Raw genomic sequence first — 21565 nt, 5'->3', positions numbered from 1 at the left:
GCGGAAAATGTGATTCTATATCAAGTGACACTATTTCTCTATGCTACATATCAAAATGCAATTATGAACTCAAGGGGCACAGCTAGATGCTGATTCTGAGTATCCTAAGGTGATGGTTAATCTTTGCCCTTCTGCTGTAACTTCAGTAGTCAAATGACATAAAATTCTAAGAGTCCAATGGTGTATAATGGACAGTTCTTACTTTAAAGTAACAATTTGTTTTTCAGACAGTCTTCACTCTCAAGTGTGTAAAATACTGCATTGCCCTCACCAGACTTCTGCAGTGCTGGGTTTGCTCCTCTTCCTTCCATACACAGGAAAATGCACTTTACCTTCAGAGAGGAAGAGAATACATAAAACGAGATGAGGTGCAAAGCACTGCATGAGGCACAAACTCAGCTCTGTAGCTTTCAGAGTAGACCTGCTTCACCATAAGACATCCACGCCAGTCTCCTCCACAGAAAGTGTCAAAATACTTCCTCATTGTAACTTGTAAATGAAGCAAAAGACATTACTCATGCTCTGGCTGAGTTCCCTCTCAGCAGAAGAGATGCATGTTTTTATAATGCTCATCCATCTGAACTGTATTTTATTCTTTCGCATAAAACTCAAAGTCATGAATTTTGCTGTGAGGAAAGGATCCCTTATTTTCACGAATATACTTGTTTTTCTTAAAAATCAATATAAGGAAAACCACAAGAGCTTTGCATACAGATGTCTGCAGAAGGGTTATTGCTGCCAGCTTTTTCCAATGTGCCAAATAATCTTTGTATAATTTATAAATGATAACAAAGCAATCAGGCCACATTCATAAAAGCCCAGTGACACATAATTTAGCTGAATCTGAGGATTACAATTAATTGTCTCTCTTTGTTCCAAGTTCTAAATCTTAGTAAATGATTCACTGCGTATCATTACAGCTTAATATTTGCATGAAATCACAATTTAACTGGCATAATTTAACAGCAATTAAAAAGCTATTTAATCCTCATGCAAATTGGCATGAGGGGCCTTGAGTATGAAGTGTATTTGTGGGTTTTTCCTGCATTTGCAAGAGGACAGTCATATACTTTAATACACCTCTAACATAATTGATAGTTTTGCTTTTCACTGAAATGTGAATGCACAAGAATATGTGATTATTCTTACAACTGAGAAATAAGTCACAAACCATGACTATAAGAAGTTTCACTCTCTAGTACAAAAGAAAAAATATCTTTTTAAAAGAGTATTTTATTTACTGTATTGGTTCTCCTATAGATGCCATTCCATATAGTACAAGGAAAATCTGATAGAAAATCAAAATCCACAAAGCCAGACAAAACCCTCCTATTGCCCAGATGCATATTCATTCCTGTTTGGGCCTGCCAAAATTGATGAAATAATATCAAAAATACTTGAGCTGTGATGACCTGTTGTCATACTATCTATAGTTTATGTAAGATTAAATTTAAGCCAGTTTTAGAACACTGGCTTCAATCCTTCAAGCAATTACACAGCTGCTTAGTTTTACGTGCATTAATATTACCAATTATTTCAAGGGGATTACTCATCTACTTAAAGTTATGCACATATGGAAGTGCGATTACGGCTCATCCTCAATATTCCTAAAACTCCTCCATGGTTTTAACAGTGGGAATTTGTTAAGATCCAGTCATTATTTAATTCTCACAGCATGGTTTTAGAGGAAACATAATTATTCCTGTCTTCTGAATATAAAGAATAAGAACTGAAGCTGAAGTAATGTGTGCTGGTTTTAGCTTATTCCGATCTCAGGACTGTTTTCTAGAGTAGCTAGAACTGTTATCCTCATAGTTATTTTATGGGAAGATTGGTGATTTATTAACCATAAACTCTGGACAGATAAATGTATTAATAAATGCTCATCCATTCAAAAGATTTTAAACTTTCTTATTCACTAAAAAAATTCAAAGCAGCATAACACTTCCATCTATTTTAAATATCAAGTGGAATCCAGCAGGTAACTCATCATTTATTTCAGGGCAAAGTTTACTCTCTTATTAAAAGTTACAAGTAAATACCAGGAATGAAAACGTGGCTGAATTACAGTCCACAGAAAAGTTTAATGTTTATAATTCACATGAGCACTCCCACACAGTATCAGCTTTTTTATTCACAAATATTCCAGGTTTTAAACCCATGTTTATGCCACATAAGTAAATAAAAGCCATCACTTAAAAGTTATGAATGTTACACGCTGTGTAAAAATTAGCTGGTGTCATTTGCAAACGTTTCTTGTAGCCTTTCAGTCTGCTTAAGAAACTCTGAAATAAGGAAAAGCTCACTCAAAATTTTGCCAGTGTCTCAATCAAAACTTTATGCCTAAGTCCTCTTGGCAGTTTTATAAATCATCAAAAGCTGCAAAGCAAGCTGAAAGTTTTCCAAGTTCTGCTAACCATTGGTGAAGCACTGTGATTTTATTAAGAGCTGGGAATATAATGCTTATTCAACTCATTCAGCCCAAAAACCCCAGAGGTCAGCAGTAGTGTTTACCACACTCATCTCACATATATCAACACTGGGAGTATAAGGCTTCACATTTTTCCAAGTCCATGTTTCTTATAATAATTTTTATTTTGGGATTACTTCCAAATTGGTTTTGAAAATCATACATCTGTAAGTGCTTGCTTGAAACATGTTAAGTGGAAGAAGAGTAATCCAATAAAATTGAGATGATTCAGATATCCTGTAACAATCCTTTCCTTTCACCCCTTCATTAATTCCCATCTAAACAATAATTAGGTGGTAAAGTTCTTCTGTTAGACTGTGGAATCTGATATGGAATCATAGAATTATGGGATTGTTAAGGCTGGAAAGACCTCCGAGATCACCAAGTCCAACCTTAGACCAATCACTACCTTGTAAACCAGACCACAGCACTAAGTGCCACATCCCGTGGTTTCTTGAACACCTCCAGGGAATTTGGTTTCACTGCCTCTGAGAGCAGTAAATTCTAATGCCTAGCCACCCTTTCTGTGAAGAAATTCTTCTTGATGTCCAGCCTGAACCTCCTCCTGGCACAGTTTGAGGCCATTTCCTTTTTTCTGTCACTCGTTGCCCAAGAGAAGAGACCAATCCCCACCTGGCTGTACCCTCCTGTCACTGGAGAGCACTAAGATCTTCCCTGAGCCTCCTTTTTTCCAGGCTGAACACCCCCAGCTCCCTCAGCTTCTCCTCATCAGTCCTGTGCTCCAGACTCTTCTCCAGCTTCATTGCCCTTCTCTGGACATTCTCCAACCCCTCAATGACTTTCTTTAAGTGAGGGGCCCAGAATTGGACACAGGACTTGAGGTGCCTCACCACTGCTCAGTACGGGGACAATCACTAGCTCATGCTATATATTTATATCTATATATATAATTTATATATATAAATTTATATAATATATATATATTATATATTATAAATATATATATATAAAGCCTCAGATGATTTCCATGTGATCCTACACAGTAAGTCAGCAAGCAGCTTAAAACTTGTTGGACAGTCCATGACTGTTGTGTGATGAGAGGGAAGTTGGAAGTGGGTCACTTGTGGTTCTCTGGCAGTGCACAGACAGCTCTGACACCTGCTTGTTGTCTTTGCATTCCTCCTCATAGCCTTAAAGTACTTTTTCTCCTGCTTCCTGATCATCCTTTTAGACCTTTAAGTTGAAAAGTTGATGTCTTCACTGTTATCCTGATGCTGATGAGATGCCAGGTGGGAAAGAAAGAAAACTTGTAAACTGTTTCTTATGCCGAATAGCCTTGGCCTGTTGCCAAGACACCTAACCCTGTTAATGAACAGCAGCAAAGAAATATCTGGCAGTGCAAAACTAATACAAACAATTTAACCTCTTGTCTTTATTCCAAAGCTGTTATTTATTTATTACTCAATTTGTCTCTTAAAAAACATTAAAGATTTTAAGTCTCAGAAAGGCCTACATTACTAGACATAAAATAAGGATATAAATTTTGTGGTTAGAGCTCTGCCTCAGTATCCCACAGCATCAAGAGCCATTTATTGAAAATTAGTGTTATCTAGTCTAGGTTTGACGTTCCCAAGTCTTTTTTGTGTTGCCTTAAATTCTTTCTGAGTTAATTCTAAGTTGTTTTGATTGTTCATCTTTTTATGATGTCACCGATTTATTGTTCTTTTTTTTTTTCAAGGATTGTATGTAGACAACTTTTTGAATCTGTCATTGAAATGTAGCTCTTATTCGCAAATAATTGCCTCAAGGCAATTTTTTTTCTCCAAAGTAGGTAACACTGGCTTACCAGGCTTTCCCCTCCTTTTCTGCAGGGCCACCTTCTGCTCCGAGGAATGTGGTTTTTAACATCAACGAGACAGCTCTGATGCTGGAGTGGAGCCCCCCGAGCGACACGGGCGGGAGGAAGGACCTCACCTACAGCGTGGTCTGCAAGAAGTGCGGCTCGGACGCCAGCCAGTGCGAGATCTGCGGCGGCGGCATCCGCTTCATCCCCCGGCACACGGGGCTCACCAACTCCTCCGTGACCGTGCTGGACTTCGTGTCGCACGTCAACTACACCTTCGAGATCGAGGCCACCAACGGCGTCTCGGAGCTCAGCTTCTCCCCCAAGCAGTTCACAGCCATCACGGTCACCACAGACCAAGACGGTGAGTGCCAGCGCTGCGTGTCTGTCGCCGTGTCCCTGCCGCCCGGGCGCTCGCCGGGGGGGATCCCGCATTTCTTGGAAGCCTGGGCCAGTGGTTAGGGGGTTTTGCAGATTGCTGAATGTTTTTTAAGTGCCTTCCGTGAGGACTTTGAGCTTCTGCTGATGAGGGAATGCATCGTCATTAAATGCTTCTGGCAGGTGGCCCTTGACCCCGTCACACAGGGCACAAACCCATACCTTTCTGTTTAAAATGAAGTGCAGGCTTTAGCCATCTGAGACCAGCTGTGTCAGTAGCTCATCAGGGCTGGAGTCTGTCTGGTGCTTTTGCAACTTCAGTTTTGCAAGAGTAAAACACCACAGGTTATCCATTACAGCTCCACAATTCGAAGGCAGAGGGAAAGTGAACTCACTTTCTTTGGTATCTGTGCTTCATAGCACTATTACAGCCTGCCTCACTGTAATATTCTTCTGCATCTGTATGAACCATTTCCTCAGGAGCGCTATCCTAATAGATTCTTTTTTAGTCCTTTAACTATAAACTTCGCATTATTGTTTTGAGCTTTTTCTTGCCCCCCATTTCAGTTTGAATTCATGTCCAAGGTGAAACTTTGTGAGGAACATGGGAAACTAAAAGAGCTCTCTATTTTTTGTTTATTTCTGCAACTTTTTCTTCTTTAGAAATACTTACTGTGCCAGGAAACAGCATCATAGATTAGCAACAATACAATCCATATAGCACTGCTCTCTTCTGGCTTGTGTAACTGTAGACAAGAAGGTTATTTCAGTATTATCCCTTGCTGACATTTGTTCCAGAAATGTTTTTCACCTGCTGTGCAGTGATATTGCAACTGCAGCTGAAGTGTTTAATGCAGAACAGGAACTGAGCTGGCAGAACTGCTGTTTGCAGTAGAACACATTTGATGATATGTTTCTGCTAAGCAAAAGTGCTAATGTTCAGGAGCATCCTGTTATGTTCCACTTGTAGGGAAGGCCCTGGGTTCTTTCACTGATCAGCCTAGCAAAAATCTGCTTACCTGTGTATCTGGGACGAGTAGTTTTGTCGATGAGTAAGTAATGACTCGTTTGCCTTTGGGCATACAAAAATGAACAGCTTGCTGTGATTATGATGATAATAATGACAGTGATGGTAATACTAATAATATTCATGAAAATTGATTTGAAAAGGCACAAAACCCACTCGCTCACTGTCCATGATGGTAACAGAAGAGCTAATGATAGAAGATGCCTAATGATATATAGGCCTAGCATTGAGACTTGCCTGAAGCACTGAGGCACTGTATCATGTTGGAAACCTGCATCTCCCTTTTCCTTTCTCACTAAAGGGAGAAAGTGAGGTGCCAGCAACTTCCCTTCTGGAAACTTCCTTTTGGATGTTTTGCTCCATGGTATTAAATGCAGTGACCAAGCTCGCCCAGGTGGAAGTCACCTGAAATAGAGTTCATTTTTAAAGTGGATAACAGCTGTGTGAACGCAGCTTGTGATGCGTGTTTCAGTGGTAGGCTTTTAAAAAATAATGTCTTTTGCTGTTGTCTGTCCCTGGTTTAAGGATATAGATTTTCTCTGTGGTTTACTCAAAACAGGGAAAAGACCAATGCTTTGATAGTTTTTGACACACTGACAGTAAACTCTAGACTGTTTGCCTTCCCTTTAATAATTCTTGCATTACTAAAAATGCTATTGGAAAGGCTTCAGAGGATTTAAGACCAGATTTTCAGAATATCTGTCAGTTTATCTGGATATAAAAAGACAGCTTTGTGTGAGAAAGCGCTGTAATAAATGAAATGGAGTCGTATATAAAATGTAGTTATAAAGAAAAAAACATCTCTGTAGGCTTACAGGCTGTGTAGTTGTATAAAACTATAAGCATGGTGCCTATATAGTTATAAAACAAGAAAAAAAATGCAAGTGTTGTATGAAATGTGGAAGAAAATTCACAGAGTTTTTGTTGGTGGAAAGTACAGAGAGAAAAATGGACATCTTTTTGAGTTACTTTTAGTCATAAATAAGAAGGGATATAGAAAAAGGTAGGGTATCCAACCTCAGAAAAGTAAGCCGTAGAACTAAAGCTTTGGAACATTGCAGAAATTTTATTATAAACACACTGTTGGCAGTCTTTCCTTACAATCTTAATTCTTATGAAATGGGTAGTAGTTATTGCATGATGCTGCAGGTTTGTGCACATATTCATTCATCAACAAAGATCCAAGATGAAACATGTGACATGACAACAAAAATATATTCATTTTTACAAGGATTGCTTTTCCAGAAGTAGAAAGATATTGGTTTAAATCCATTTTTTTTTTTTGCATTTGATATGTGTCTAATGTGAAAGATACAGGTGTGCAATAAATTATTCCTACACAACATATTTATCCCATGTTGATACTACCTTTTTATATGCAGTCTTTTCCTACATACTGTTTTATTGGTTTTGGTATGCATATTGCATGAAGTGCAAGACCTCTTTATAAATACATTAATTGTTTTATTCAGTTGTCATATCTTTGTTAAGAATACACACCAAAATCTTCTGTTGTTGTAAGTCCAAACCATTCTGTTAGCGACAATCATTTAGAGTAGGTTTTTTTAATTTTATTTTATTTGAGCATATTGGATTTACTTCCTTCTAGCGGCCTTTTCTTTTGACTGGTTTGTGTGAAATTAACAGATTCGTCATTAAACATGCAAAATTATTAGCTTGTTCTTCGGGGGATTTTCTTTTCTCTCTTTTTGGAGAACAATATTGCTGAATAAAGTAATTCAGTGACGAGTTCTGTGGGCATCCACAGAAACTGAAGAATTGTATTCTGCCACATTAGTGAAGAGAGCAGTCTGAGAGCATCAAAGAGGGGGAGTATTTGCCGACAGGAGAAGTGAACTAATTCAAAAGTGATTCAAGCTGATTTTTATGCACAGAGCCCTACCACAACTAATATTAAAATCTTAACTGCCTCCTCATGCAGTCACAAGTATCAAGAAGATTAAGTGCAGTACTCAGCTTTAACAGTGACAAGGAGCAGACTGAAGGAATGTAGCACTTTAAAAAGGCTTTGCAAACTGCATCCCTTAAACCTCTGTAATTTGATGTCTAAAGCATTCCAGACCTGATCAAATACTAAAAAAAAAACCAAAAATTACTAACATTAATATGAGTAAGTCTTTTAAAATTCGCTTGGTAATATTGATTACCTTTTCCTTTAATTTTATAGAAGGACTCATAAGTTTGACATCCATGGGTTTGGTTTTTAACCCTTGGCTTCATTAGGAAACAAAATTTCTGTGGCCACATTGTCTGTGAGGCACCACAAAGAAATATGAACCCATTAGCCAACATGAGTTTGATAACAGCAAAAAAGATTCAACCGAATTGTGAAGAATGACCCTTCAGTCACCAAGCCCTTGGTTAGGTCTGCAAGTTGAAAAGCAAAGTTCAGCTATGTGAGGGTTGCTTTCTGTATTAGACACCAGCTGACTGACCACTCAGTCTGCCTGCTGACTGGCTAGCCAAGAAAATATATCTGTTTATGGTCTTGAGCAAGCACAGCATGTGCTGTGTCTTGTCCAGCCAGTGTGGCAAACAAGGATAGGGCAGGGTGGGTTAGGAAGTACAAATGTTGCAGATGGAGAGATGAGGGAAGTGATCTATATGCAACCCTTGAGTAGCTTTGTTTCAAAGTGTTTTGAGATACCAGAATAAATCCCCACTTTAAACTCAGATAAATGGACAGATAAACAAGATTCTGCTCAGAAAAGCACTTAAGCAAAGTTCCTGCTCAAGAAGGAACATTAGTACATATTAAAGCACTTTCCCAAATCATTGCTGAAGTGATTTGTAAACAACTGAAAGATAAAACATGTTTTCACAAAAAGCCTCATCAGAAAATGTTTAACAATGCTATTGTTCAGAAAAGTGCCTGGATTCCCTTTCTTTATGAGAGGAAGTTTTATACAGCAGTAAATATGCTGAGTACAAAGTAATTGTGCTCAATCAATTTTATATCATTGTGTGAAGAAGCAGAGAATTATATGCTGAATTGTGATTTATGGTTCCCTTATGACTAATGGAAGGAAAAGACATCTCAATATATAACTTTCTTAGCATGCCATAGTGTCTGCATTGCCTAAAGAAAATTCAGAAGTACTTGAGGTTTTTCATGCATAATTAAAGTAGTAAATCATGAATAATTAAGCAAAACAGAACTTAGACCAGTAGTTCCTATTTCCAAATAACAGTCCATGTATGCTTTCACTCACTGTGCATTCATACATTCTATTCCTTTAGAGCAGAGGGGGTTTTAACTTTACACTACAAGGAGTGGGACTATGAGACATATCCCAAGTGGTGGAAAGTTTACACTGGAGAAATTCCCTTTCTGCCGCTGCATCCTGGAAAGTCTTCTCCTTGCTCAGTTCTGCAGGTTGTGGGTGACTCTGGTTTCTCTGACATCAAAGACCTGCTACCAGCTGGTAGAATCTTAGGCACAAGAGGCTTCACTCTGAGGGCACGCACCCTACCACTGGATTAAACACTTGTCTCATTTTCTGTCTGTCTAGTGTTGACAGCTGAGAGTTTCAGTCAGACCCAAAAGTGCAAATCTGTCAGGATTCTGTTGTGTAATACGTCTTATTTTATTTGAGCCATTGGCAGATACATCCTAGGTGATGTTTCCTAATTTGCTGGTAAAATCTTGCCAATGTTTGGAAGTGTTTAATCTAATTCCTTTTTCTAACTAAGTTAAGGTCTATTTCTAGTACAGGTGGCTCCTCAGACATATTTATAGCTCAGTGGAGACAGTCTGTAGAAAGAGGAACCTCTTATCATTCATTGCTGTGGGAATTGATAAAAATCTGGAAGGATTTTGGTGTCTCTTCCAGGAATAAACATGACTGTATCACCATGAATTAAAGGCATGAAGTATTATAATCACTGTGGAGATAGTGTAAGTGGTTGAGAGCCTCATCTGGCTGACATGCTGTGTCTCAGTAACACTACGAGGACAGGTTATCAGTTTATCAAGATTAAACCTTGTGACTGGTGACAGTAGAGTTTCAGGCTCCTCACCAGGGTGGCAGGGTGTTCATTCATCCTAAACTGATTCCCACAGTAGCATCCTACATTCACCCCAATCAAAAGTCAACTTTCCTTTTTTTCCCCCTGAGTCTCAAATCTCTGCAGACAAGGTTGTCATGTGTGACTTTAAAGTCAAAGAAGGCCTCTCTTTTCATAATGACACGATGAAGCCCCTTTGAACCATCTTCCAAACTGTTTATGTTAATAGCTTATAAATCTAAAGGAACAGCTCTTTTTAATGGCTGATTTTTGAATAGCAGATCAAATAAAAGCCAGTTATGAAACAGTGACAAAACCCTCCATCAGATATTGCTAGAGCTTAAAGCCCACATGAGAGAAAGAATGTGACATTTTCATAGATGACAATAAAAAAGAACTTTATGGCATTTGTTTACTGGACATCTACAGCTGCATTGAGAGTTCCACCCAACACTGCACTGTTGTCAGCATTGCTGATGCTATTTTTGTTAAAAATTTGAAGAGAAATATCAACTTCTTGGTAACTAACTAGGGACAGTCTGTAAACGTCTATACTGAAGGTGGTGTGAAGACAGCAAAAAGTACAATATTTAAAAAAAGCTTGAGATGCATGATAATACATTTAAACAATACATTTTTAAGGAATTCAGCATTATGTAAACAATATTCAGCGTGTTTATTATATGAATATGTATGCATATTTATAGCAGTATAAAAATGTATTTAAACAATACATTTTTAAGGAATTCAGCATTATGTAAACAATATTCAGTGTGTTTATGATATGAATATGTATGCATATTTATAGCAGTGTGTATAAAAATTAAGCATTTTCAAATGGAAAGAAAACCACAAGAAAGAAATCCTGCATCTCAGTTCTCAAACTTGTACAGGTCTGCCAGAATTAAGAGTTTAAAGCCAAGGTCTTTGTGCAACATAGTTACTAATCACAGATTTTCATCTGCTGGTCATCTCTGTACAGCTACACTACTTGTAGCTGATGTTTCTTTGCACATATGCCTGATTACTATACAGTATTCATAGGAGAAAAGTGCTTTTGAAGCAATCTTGATTTTTTTTTTTTTTCTGAATGAGTTTTTTAATGCTTGTAAATTTTTTAACAGATATGTTCTTTTTCTGCTGGAAAATCTGGATGACCAGTCATTTTTTTTAAGGCAGCAAAAGTCAACTTGGTTGCATTTACTTTCATCTCTCATACACCAGAATTAGCCATAAGTGAGTCAGCCAATGCATACATTTTAAGATACATTCCTCTCACTTGCACAAGTGAGGAGAACAAAATCAAATTCTAGTTTGAATGAGAAGGGGAAAGGTTAATCGATGCTGTATTTTTTCTCACAATTTACTTACCAGTGTGGTCTTTCAGCTTCTGTAATCTTTTCTTTCATTGCAGAGTGCACCATTATTCATAACCATTAGCAATTTGTCCATGACATGCATTTTCAGCAGATTTCTGATTTAAGTGGTAAAATGTAACACCCAAGTGCTGCAACAATTTTATATTTAATAATAATAGTTTATTTCAATTTGCGAAAGGGGCATTTGTGGAGAAATATGTAAAATAGTCATTACAAAGAAACTGGCAGGCACACAGCACTGAGATAAGAAATATGCCTTGATTTTGTTTGTTCCTGTTGTAGTCAGTAGCTGTGAAGGGCATTCAGCACATGATTAAAACCCCTAAGAATGAAATGTGTATTTATTGATTTTGGTGATTTTAACTAGAATGTCAAATGAGCTCATTGGTGCTATCTCCACACTCGCCTAAGAACCATGTTAAGATAATTAAGCACATTTCAGTTGTCTGGTACCTCTCACAATGAATGATACACAGTGGAAAGGATCACCACTGAATATTCTAGTCAGGGTAGGGAGCAAGGTATTTCAGATATGAACTGAATTAGTGAATCAGAAATTTCTGCAACAAATGTTAATTGACCAACTCAGGAAAATCTTCAGACAACCTTCTGTTTTCAAAGTTTACCAAAACATTTCTGAAAGATATTTAATTAAAAAACAAAACCAGCCAACCAAACTAGAAAAAACAAGAGCAACACAAAACCAAAGGAAACTGTGGTGTTTACAGTGCATGATAAGCAAAATTATGATTTCTGTTGCATTCTTGGTAAAAGTAGTGATTTTGGTTAAGTGTAGTAAAGGAAGACTTTCATCATGAATGGTCAATCTGAAAAAATTCACGTTTATACATCTCATGACTTTGACACAAATCTTTAGGGAGTGTGTTCAAAATGAAAGATACAGGAAATTACAAACCAATTCTGATAATGTTCAGGGTCTTTAAAGCAATAATGTTTCAACAGTTTGCCTGATTAATTTGCTTCCTAATAGTAGTTTCTTCGTTCCACTCAACAACTTTTGTCTCTTCCCTATGCATTTGCCTTAGGCTCACATTTTGGAAATAGTTTTAATTTATACACAATAATGACATTAAATTGTGCACTTTGGAATGAGAGCAGATTCAAATTTACATTGTTTCCTAAGCTTTAGAAGTTGATTTTACAGCTCTGTTAGCTTCAAGATATTTCTAATAACGTGCTTTTACCTTTTTCTGCCCTGACTAACAATGAGAGACATCTGTTGGCTGTCTTCATATCTGTGTTGCATATTTATATGTTTTCCTATTGTGGTAAAATTTATGCTGTGCTCCTATGAATGAATAATAAAGATTGCTCTTCTGGAAAGTTTATAGTAGCCAGAGTATGCACAACTAATATTTTATTTAGAAGTGCATGTTGTATTTAAAAACACCCTTTCTTGTATTTTAAAAACACATATTTGAAGTGAGACTTCATATTTGAGTGTGAATCCTCATCTGTCAGAGGTGAGACAAGAAGGGTCAGGATTGGGGGATGCGTTCTTGGCCAGGGACAAAAAAGGAAAAAAGCCACTCTCATAATCTGCTAAATCTAATTTCCATCCAACATGCAATGTCTGGTTTCCAGTGAGAACTGATTTTTGCATATTAAATATGCATTTTTTTCTTTGTTTCTCTTCTTTTAAGGCTTCCCTTAAAACCTTCAATTAAGCAGGAATAATATCAGATATTCAAGACATGCCTAGAGGTTCCAAAGTGGACTTTTTCAATAAAACCATTTTAAATCCTTTTCATACTTCTTGACCTGGAGCAAGTGCAACTAATTCTGTGAAGGACTAGCTTTTCAGAGTATTTTGTTTTTTGTTGTTTTCACTTGCTAAAGTGACGTACATAGCATCAGATACAAACATTTTATTTTGCTATCTACATGTAGAGTCAGGATAGCCACAAGGAGAATGAAGATGGCACACAAAACCATTCCCATGGCAAATCTGAGTGAAAGAAAGAGCCATGGTAATGAAAAAATATATAGTATGAAAAATAAACTAAAAAATTTTAATATTTTTTTAAAACAGGTCTATTCAGCAAATTTGACTTATTTAATCACCATATTTCTTTCTTGAAATAACAATGTCATCTTTTACATTAAACCCCCGGTATTTTAAAACTGAAGTTTTAAAGCAAATATTTACAAGCAATCTCTAATTGCAAAATTAGATTTAATGTCCCAAAGCTGTTTCACTACCAGTCAGTTACAGATGTCCCACTGGATAAAAATGAAAGGCAGTCCTCACTCTGCTCCTGTTCCCTGAGCACTCCTCTGCTCTTGCTTAGTTCTTTTGCCTTTATCCTCAGTACTTGGATAATTAGTCACAACTTTTCTGCTGAAATTAATGGCAAACTTTATAAATTGCTGCAATGTTAATTAAATCTAATTCTTTGAATGAATTTACATTTGCAAGAATTATCTTTTTGCTTATTCTGTCTGAATAGGAAGTTGAGTTTTTAAACTTTTATTTTCCATTTTATTTTAAATAATGCATGAAACTGTTTTTAAATCATGAGCTTGATCTATAATTGTATTGAAGTGTTTAGATATTAGTGAACATTTTCTAAGTGATTTATAAATTCTAACTCCTTACACATGGCAAACAGCAGCTGTATGTTCCTGTAAACCACTGACAAGTTGTTCAGCCAGTTTCCAATACTGACTTTTACAGTTTAGAAGTGAATTACCATTATATTATATTAGCTCAAATTTGTCTGTAAAAAAAAAATTGTCTGATTCCAGTAACTGGTTCATATATACATAGTATTAAACTCCAAGCTCCATTTTTCAAAATTGGATTGTTCTTCTAAAATTTTCTAATAATTCTGTCTTTTATCCTGTAATTTAAGATCAATGAAGTCTAAAAAAAATTTACAGGGTAGCGTAGGGGAGTATTGGGATTGAGGAAATTCAGTTCAAGGATGATGGGCTGCAGTCTATCAACAATAAAGAAAATATGAGTTTGTCTTTTCCCTCAAGTCATACATTTTTTCTGTCAAGCTAGAAATATCACTAAGTAGACATGAGACGAAATTTTGATATCTCATTCATAGATACAATTTATTCTAAAAGGGAAAATATTTTAACTGATGTTTCAGCATCTCTCTATGCAAATTTGCATAAACTATTGATTTCAGTTTATAAATAATGCAACTCTGACCTAGGAAGTCTTCAGAGAAAGTAAATAGAGGAAATAACATTTTTCTAATGTGGTGTTGAATAGCATTTAACTTTAAATATGCTTGCTTGAAATTGGGAGTGAATTTTTTTGGTCACAGAAGCAGGTTGAGAGCATGGAAGATGAAAATCTGTACCTTTACAGAGAATAAATGTGGCTGCAGAGCTGTATTAACTTACTTCCCTGATGTGTATTATTTTGGTGCTGGGAAATTATTTGGAGCAGAAGAGCAGAGTTTAATCTGCATTCATCTCCTTGACCTTTTCCTGAAACAATCAGGTTCAGTGGTGGCAGTGTCAGTACCTTTGCTGCATGAAACAGCACATTGTAACACTGAAAATTGGTTCATCTCAGCTAAACAAAAAAAAAAAGTTTGTGAGATTTATGAAGGTAAATTTCACTGAGAATAGCTTCTCATGGTGCAACCCATGGGAGCAGATGTAAAAGAAAGTTGTGTCCCAACACCTCCAGCCCTGCCCCAAACACACCAAGGCATCACCATGGACTGTAAGGGTTTACCACCACATTCCAAAGTGTGTCTCACTGCACTCTGCAGGGTTAGGGACATGCTGCAGGAGGTTTTATCTATTGATCTGTTTAGCTGCTTATCCAATATCACATTTGCTTCATTGTTGTCTCCTTTTATAATTCTTCCTTTACTGTAGGAAGTAACTTTACTATAATTCTTCCTTTACTTCCTTTACCTACTCTGTAACAGAGCTGGTTCATAAAGATGGCCTAACATTTCTAGCTAAGCATCAGGGATGTTACAGCCACAATTCTGGGTGGTGAACAATTCCAAAAGAAAATCCATGCAGATATTGGTCTTCCATATTCATATCTATAGTAGAATTCTGGATAAACTTCCTAGATAATCTTTGCATTCTCATAAACATCATAAAGCTAAGCTCTTTTAGGCAGCACTGTGAATAAAATGTGTTTGCCTTTCAAGATGATGGTTCTATTGTCAGACATTAAAAATGTGGCTTTCTAAGGCAGTTTAGGGAGGATAATGCTGACATCTTCAAAAAAACTGGAGTGGGTGGAATATATGTCAGTTTTTATGAACACATCACTATTAGTCTCAGCTGATGGAAGATTAAAATTAATTAAAATATCAATACGATTATTTTCTATAATTAAAGATATTTGAAGGATAAAAAAGGCATAATACTATATATAGTTTTGCTTCTGCATGCATCCATATATTATAAAAAGAAGTCTTTCAATATATGTGTAAATAGTGTGAAATAATAGTTTATCACTGATCCATTAGTCTTACTAAAACTAAATACAGGTTGATATGTTAACATCTTTCTATTTTCTATAAGAATATTTAATTTTTGTGGAAATACTTTGTAATACTTATATATTTTCCATAAACTTTTTCAGATTATCTGTTCTTTCTTCTTAGATATTTCTGCTTATCCATTGGGGTTTTTAGATACCCTTACAATAAATACAGATAGAAAGAATTAATAAGGGTAAATATTATTATAGCATACTCTATGGACTTTAAAGTATGAAAATATTCCATTATTCTGAGTTACAGCAATATTTGATAGTCCTTGCAAAAAATGCAATATTTGCAACAGAAAACAAGAATGGCACAAATTTGTCTGCAGCAATACAAATTCTCAAGATTTAAATAAATCTTTGGTGACTTTCACAGCCATTTTATGCAAAACAAAATACATATGATCAATCCTTTAATGGGTACTGATTTTCTATGTGGTTTTATTTCTGGAAGCTTATTTCCAGTGTGGGACATTTCATTACAAAGTGCAGCAGGTTCCTTTTGGCTGCTTTACTGCATAATAAATTGGGAAGGGAACCAACTCAGAGTAGTAGAGTGGGGGTAGATAATCCTGTAAATTTAAGGATTTACAGGGAGACTAATGAGAGAGAAAATGGCCCTCAAATCATCTTTGGCTATTTCACAGCCAAAATCTTTGGTGTTAGGGTGACACTAGTGATCTCAAAACAAAAAATAGTGATTTACCAAAAGATTAGGAATTATTTAGGAAATCATAGCATCTCTTTCTCCATGGAAAATTATGGTCAAGGAAAGGCTATTTAGAAAACAAACCAAAACAAAGCATTCCGTCCACATATCCACATTAAGTGTATTTTAACATTTTTCAATTACTTCCCAGTTTACACAGAAAAAGATTGTTTATTATTGTGTAATACAGAGTTGTATGGAGTAATATATGGACTTCTGTTTCTCTCCTTCACTCTCTATTTTTCTGACCTGGGTGCATGAGTGTTTTTATGACACCACTATACACAGACATGTGGATGTCTCTATTCAGTCTTTATTTTAGTACATCTTTTCACAAGTAATAAAAGTAAAAAAATGTAGCTGTGGCAGCAGCTCTCTGGCCACATTTACCTATCTCTTTAACCTTTTAAAGTAATATAAAATAATTCTAAATCAAATTAACTTCTAATTGAGATGTTGGACCAAATAATCCAGATTATTCACCTTCTAAGTGGTTCAGAAATCTAACTGACATTTATTTTCACAATAAATTCATATGAAGTATGTTCTTCCATTTACAAATTCCTCTCAAGTTTTTGCTACTACCTTCCAGAAGTGAAATAGTGCATCAAAGGTCTGAAAAGAGAACAGTAGCAACAATCAGACAGTTCAGGGATCGACATTTGGTTATTAGTTCATGGTTCTTTAGGTTGGTGCACTCACCTTTATTTGCTTCACAATATTTCCTGAGAACACATCATCAATAGTCGGCATCTGTCCAGCAAGTGGTGACTTAGTGCTGCAATAAAATGTTCTTCTCAGTTTAAAGTGGGAAAGGAACTGTTTGAAATGTTAAATTCCTTCTGTCAGGCAGATGGGGATTTAACTGGAGCACCCTCAGTTATAAAACAAGTTTTCATTGATCTGAGTGGTTGAATTCCTAACTGTGGCTTATTTTCCCTTTGATTTTGAAATCCATAAATGCCAGTCATAGCTTTTAGAATGAAAATCTTTGGCATGGGAGTTTAAATTAAAAGTGATAAATTGATACTGCTGGTGACCACTGCCTTATCCAAACACCAATGCCATGGCTCTGCCTCTAAACATTGCTATATGCTTCATTTTAAATTGTTACAAATTAGGCAGGGGAGCTAATTGCTAGCTTGGAATAAAAGTGATGATGCTGATTGGAAAAGCCATCCTAAACCAATTGATTTCTTTGCAGCAATGCCATATGACTTATCAAAAATAAAGAAATACTAATAAAAATTAGTCTGAGTGTAAAAATGGGCATTTGTTATGGGAATAAGTGTGGCAATAGCTGTGTGTATGTGAAGGTGACTTCCCTTCAGAATGCATTTGCCAGCTTAAAAATGTAAGAGAAGACTGAAAGATGCAGGAGACATTGTTCTCCCTCAGTCCTAGGTTGTTGGGGGTTAGGGACATATATCTCTATCACTGCTGACTTGGTATATTAGAGTTGCTATCAACTCTTTTAGTGGCAGCAAGTGCCAGGATGAACAATTACTCATTAAGAGAGTGTGACCTTAAAAAGCAGGCAAAGCTGTAAATCTTAACTAGTCTCTCATTTATTTTACTCTCTGTCCAGAAAATGCACAGCTGTAAAAGCAGGCACAACAACGTTCAGGGATTCATCAGACAACAGTTTCCTTTTTCTGAAGTTCTAGATTTAGTGCTAGTTTCAGCATCAGTGGGACTATTTCACAACTAATCAGTTGTTTGTTCTTTCTAGCAATGCATTACTTCCTTATTAGCAGCATGAAAAGGCCCTTGATAGTATATAAAGTGATGAAATATTTATCTGTTTGCCTCAGGTGAAAAAGTATAAAAAAACCCAAGCCAACTACAAATGCTGCATCAATGCAAGGGAGTCTGCCTCCTAAACCAAGGACAGACGTATTTGAAGATAAACATTTATCATGAGTTTAGACAGAGCTCCCAGTGCAAGGGTGAAAGTATAAACAAGAATACTAAACTGAGCTCTTTGTTTTCCTCATTACTGAGCAGCTTGCTTGGTACTCACCTCTCCACCCTTCCACTTCCTTTCTGCTCTCCTGCTTGATTTGTTTTGCCACTGCAAAGTTGGTTGGTGTCATTTGTGGGTGTTGTTCTGCCTTGGAGTGACTTGTAATGCATATATCCATCCATCCATACCTTACCAGTTGTCCTGGGAATTTTGCTACTTGTTGGTTGTTCTTAGAGGGCACAGCCTGAAAGTTCTTTAACCCATGAGGGAATGCACAGCAGACTTTCCATGTCCTCTGTGGTTTTGAGTCTTGTACCAGTTTGCTGATCATAAAGTAAGAAAATTGCTGTATGCTCTCAAAAAATGCAAACTGTCTTTATTTTGGAGAGTTTTTAATCAAATTTTGTTACCGTGCTATGTGGTTCTGCTTATACAGTTAAGAGTTTTCCAATATTCCTACCAAACATGTTTTCAAAATTTGAAGATTCCACCATAAATATTTATTTTTCAAGTTACAGTTGTAGAGCATCAGAGCAGGAGTTAAAATTTAGTGAACTGTTAAAATAATTGTGGTAGGATGGTATCATGACAAGAGAAAAGATCCTAGTAGTTTGGAAACCTTTTCTTTCACAGCTAAAACTTTCTTTGCAGCAGAAAAAAATGTTGCAAGATACTAGATAAGACAGACCAACTGATGCAGAAGAACTGAAAATTTTTAAAAATTAAAAAAAATTATGAATTTATATGGATTGCATAGAAAGTAGCAACTTCTGATTGGATTTTGGAGATGCACCTTTCTGCTCTGTTTAAACTCTGCTGTTTTGTAATACCTGCCTGTTACTTGAACACCAATGGTAGGGCTTAAACAAGGGAGCTTCAGACCTTGAAATTCAGAGTTTGAAATCCTTGTGCAGCTCACTTAAGCTCACAGAGCTGGGTATGAGCTCACTAGAGAAACATGAAACTTTATTTTGAGAAAAAGGCATTATCTGAAATAGTCCTGCATTTGCTGCATTCAAAATCACCTTTTGAAATATATCTTTTATAGAATTACTTAAGTTGTATAACTACTCTTAGATACAAGCTGCTAATATCTCATTAGAGAATGTGAAAAGGGCAGTTTGTAGTCAGTGTGTCTTGCAGTTCAAGTGTTTAAGTGTTGTTTAAAAGAGTTGGTTTCAGGCATTTGCTGCTTATATTCCTTTTCCTGATCTGCCTGAGTAGTTCTATATAAACCACTATTTTTTGGGAGAAACTTGTCTAGGAATAGATTATTTTTACATAATCTGAAGTTATCACAGATTCTGCTGTGGCATTTTCAGTGAGGTTTTGTGTGTAACCATTTACCAGCTTGCTTTTTAACAAAGAGATTTACCTACTCTGCAGTGATTTAGAAGTCAGGCATCATCTTGGAGTCATGTCTTAAAAGACTGGTGTAAAAATCACAATACTTTTTTTTTTCTTTTCTTTTTTTTCTTTCTTTTTTCCTGGCAACAGAAGTCTCAATTCTAAAGAACATGATGCCTCCTAATAAAATTTGTTCCACTTAATTAATCTCTGGAAATTGTAATTATCTTTGTACCATGCCTTCATAAATACAGGTCCTTAACTTGAACTTTGTTAATTTAATAAGTTCTGGTTTCCTTTTGTAGAAAGTTTTAGAAACTACATTTTCTCATATCCAGAGATATCTCTGTCTGAATATAGGATATAAATAGATCCAGACATGTATAAAGTCTTTATCAAAAGTCATGCCTAGCAGATTTTAGCCTTTTACTTCTTTTTAATATGTATTATCTCTGTGTTTTTGTAAAAATATTCTTTCTTTTTCTCTTAAAGACTTAATTATTTGTAGTATCAGTAGCACTTCTTCATTTCCTTCACATTGGTGCTTGAGGCTATTTCTTCTATTTCCTACTGATTTGGCTGAAAGACAGGTAGAAATCACCACAATTCATTCAGAGTTACACATTTATTTCTGGGTCTATCTTCATGCAGATATTGATTCTCAGGAAAGTTACAGAAATAGATCTTTTGGACTTCTCTATATTTGTCTGAAAACTGCCAGTTTTCTGCAAAGTTGTTTGTGAAGAGCTAGCAAAAAGATGGGCAACCAGCACGCTCCCACAAAGTGCTTTTGCAGGAAGAAACCTTGTTTCATTTTAAAAGGCACTATTTCATTTTACTTAGTTTAGTTTTGGGTTTTTTTCCTTTGCTGAAGAGAAGTAATGACAATGCCAGAATATATTCATTAGGGTTTTTCATGCTTGTCAGGCCTGCGTTATTTTATGCACAAACAGACATATGCATACAAGCATATCTATATATGTACATATATATATATACATATATGCATGCTTGTATGCATATTTATGTAGAGAGATAAAAAGAAATAAATAGGTCATACAGTTTGACACCTTTCAACCCATTCTGCATTCTGTTGCAGGCAACACTTGGCCAGCTCCAGCTTTGTTCTCTGAGCTGTGGCCAGGTGCCATTGCACACCTCTCTGTACCTTGGCTGTTTCTGGAGTCCAGTTTAGGAAATAGAGACATTTCTGCAATTGGGACAATGAGCTCTTTGCTTTAGCACATTGAAACTCACCATGCCAAGCTCAGCACAGCCATGTCAGAGAATAAGCAGCAAGCCCTATTGTCCCCAGGCTGTCCCACAGAGCCACAGCAAGACAATGAGAACAGGAGTTTGAGCCTGGAACTGAATGAAGGGGCCAAGCTCCAGCTTCTGTTGCAGCTCTGAGTTGAGGTGCCTGGGGTGGCTGCTGGTGCCCACTGCCAGCTGATGGCAGTGCCTTTTCTCCTCATCTGATGCCCTGGTGCCAGCCTTCAGTCCTTTCTGGAACAGAACAGCTTCTGACAGATTTTCTTCTTGTGTTTGATGGGTATCTTCAATCACTGCTAAAGCAGCATCACAGCAAACCTGCTGGATGTCACACCTCACAGGCCTGTGGGTGACAGAACTGTCATGTCATGTCAGACCTCATGGGAAATGGGGAGGCAGAGACCCTCCCTCACACAGTCACTGGGTTGGAAAGGGTTGTGCATTGATTGGGAAGCCAAGATTTCTGCCTGCCCTCTGACCTTTAGCAGTCAAAGCCTTGCACTGATGTACTTTGGGCAGCAACTGTTATTTTACTCACAAGTCCCCTAAAAATTGGACAAGGTCATTTCTAGAAGATCTGGCATCTTCAGTAAAACCTTTGTTTTGCCAAAATTAAGTTTCTGATATTCATGGCTTCTTGAGTAATGGTCTTGGTTTGCACTAACTTAAGTTAGTGCAAAACT

At 36.6% G+C, this 21565-nt stretch overlaps 1 protein-coding gene across 2 annotated transcripts in view; it reads left to right on the top strand.

The window, feature by feature from the left end:
* EPHA6 (EPH receptor A6) overlaps positions 1–21565 on the top strand; it is a 368662-nt gene that overhangs the window by 180780 nt on the left and 166317 nt on the right. For both annotated transcript variants that reach the window (XM_053934140.1, XM_053934139.1), the window contains exon 5: positions 4303–4638. In XM_053934140.1, coding sequence (XP_053790115.1) covers positions 4303–4638 — 336 coding nt within the window. The remainder of the gene's footprint in view (positions 1–4302; positions 4639–21565) is intronic.

This window comes from Vidua chalybeata, chromosome 2, assembly GCF_026979565.1.
Source record: "Vidua chalybeata isolate OUT-0048 chromosome 2, bVidCha1 merged haplotype, whole genome shotgun sequence".
Classification (NCBI taxonomy): Eukaryota; Metazoa; Chordata; class Aves; order Passeriformes; family Viduidae; genus Vidua; species Vidua chalybeata.
This window is presented reverse-complemented; position numbering and strand designations above follow the sequence as displayed.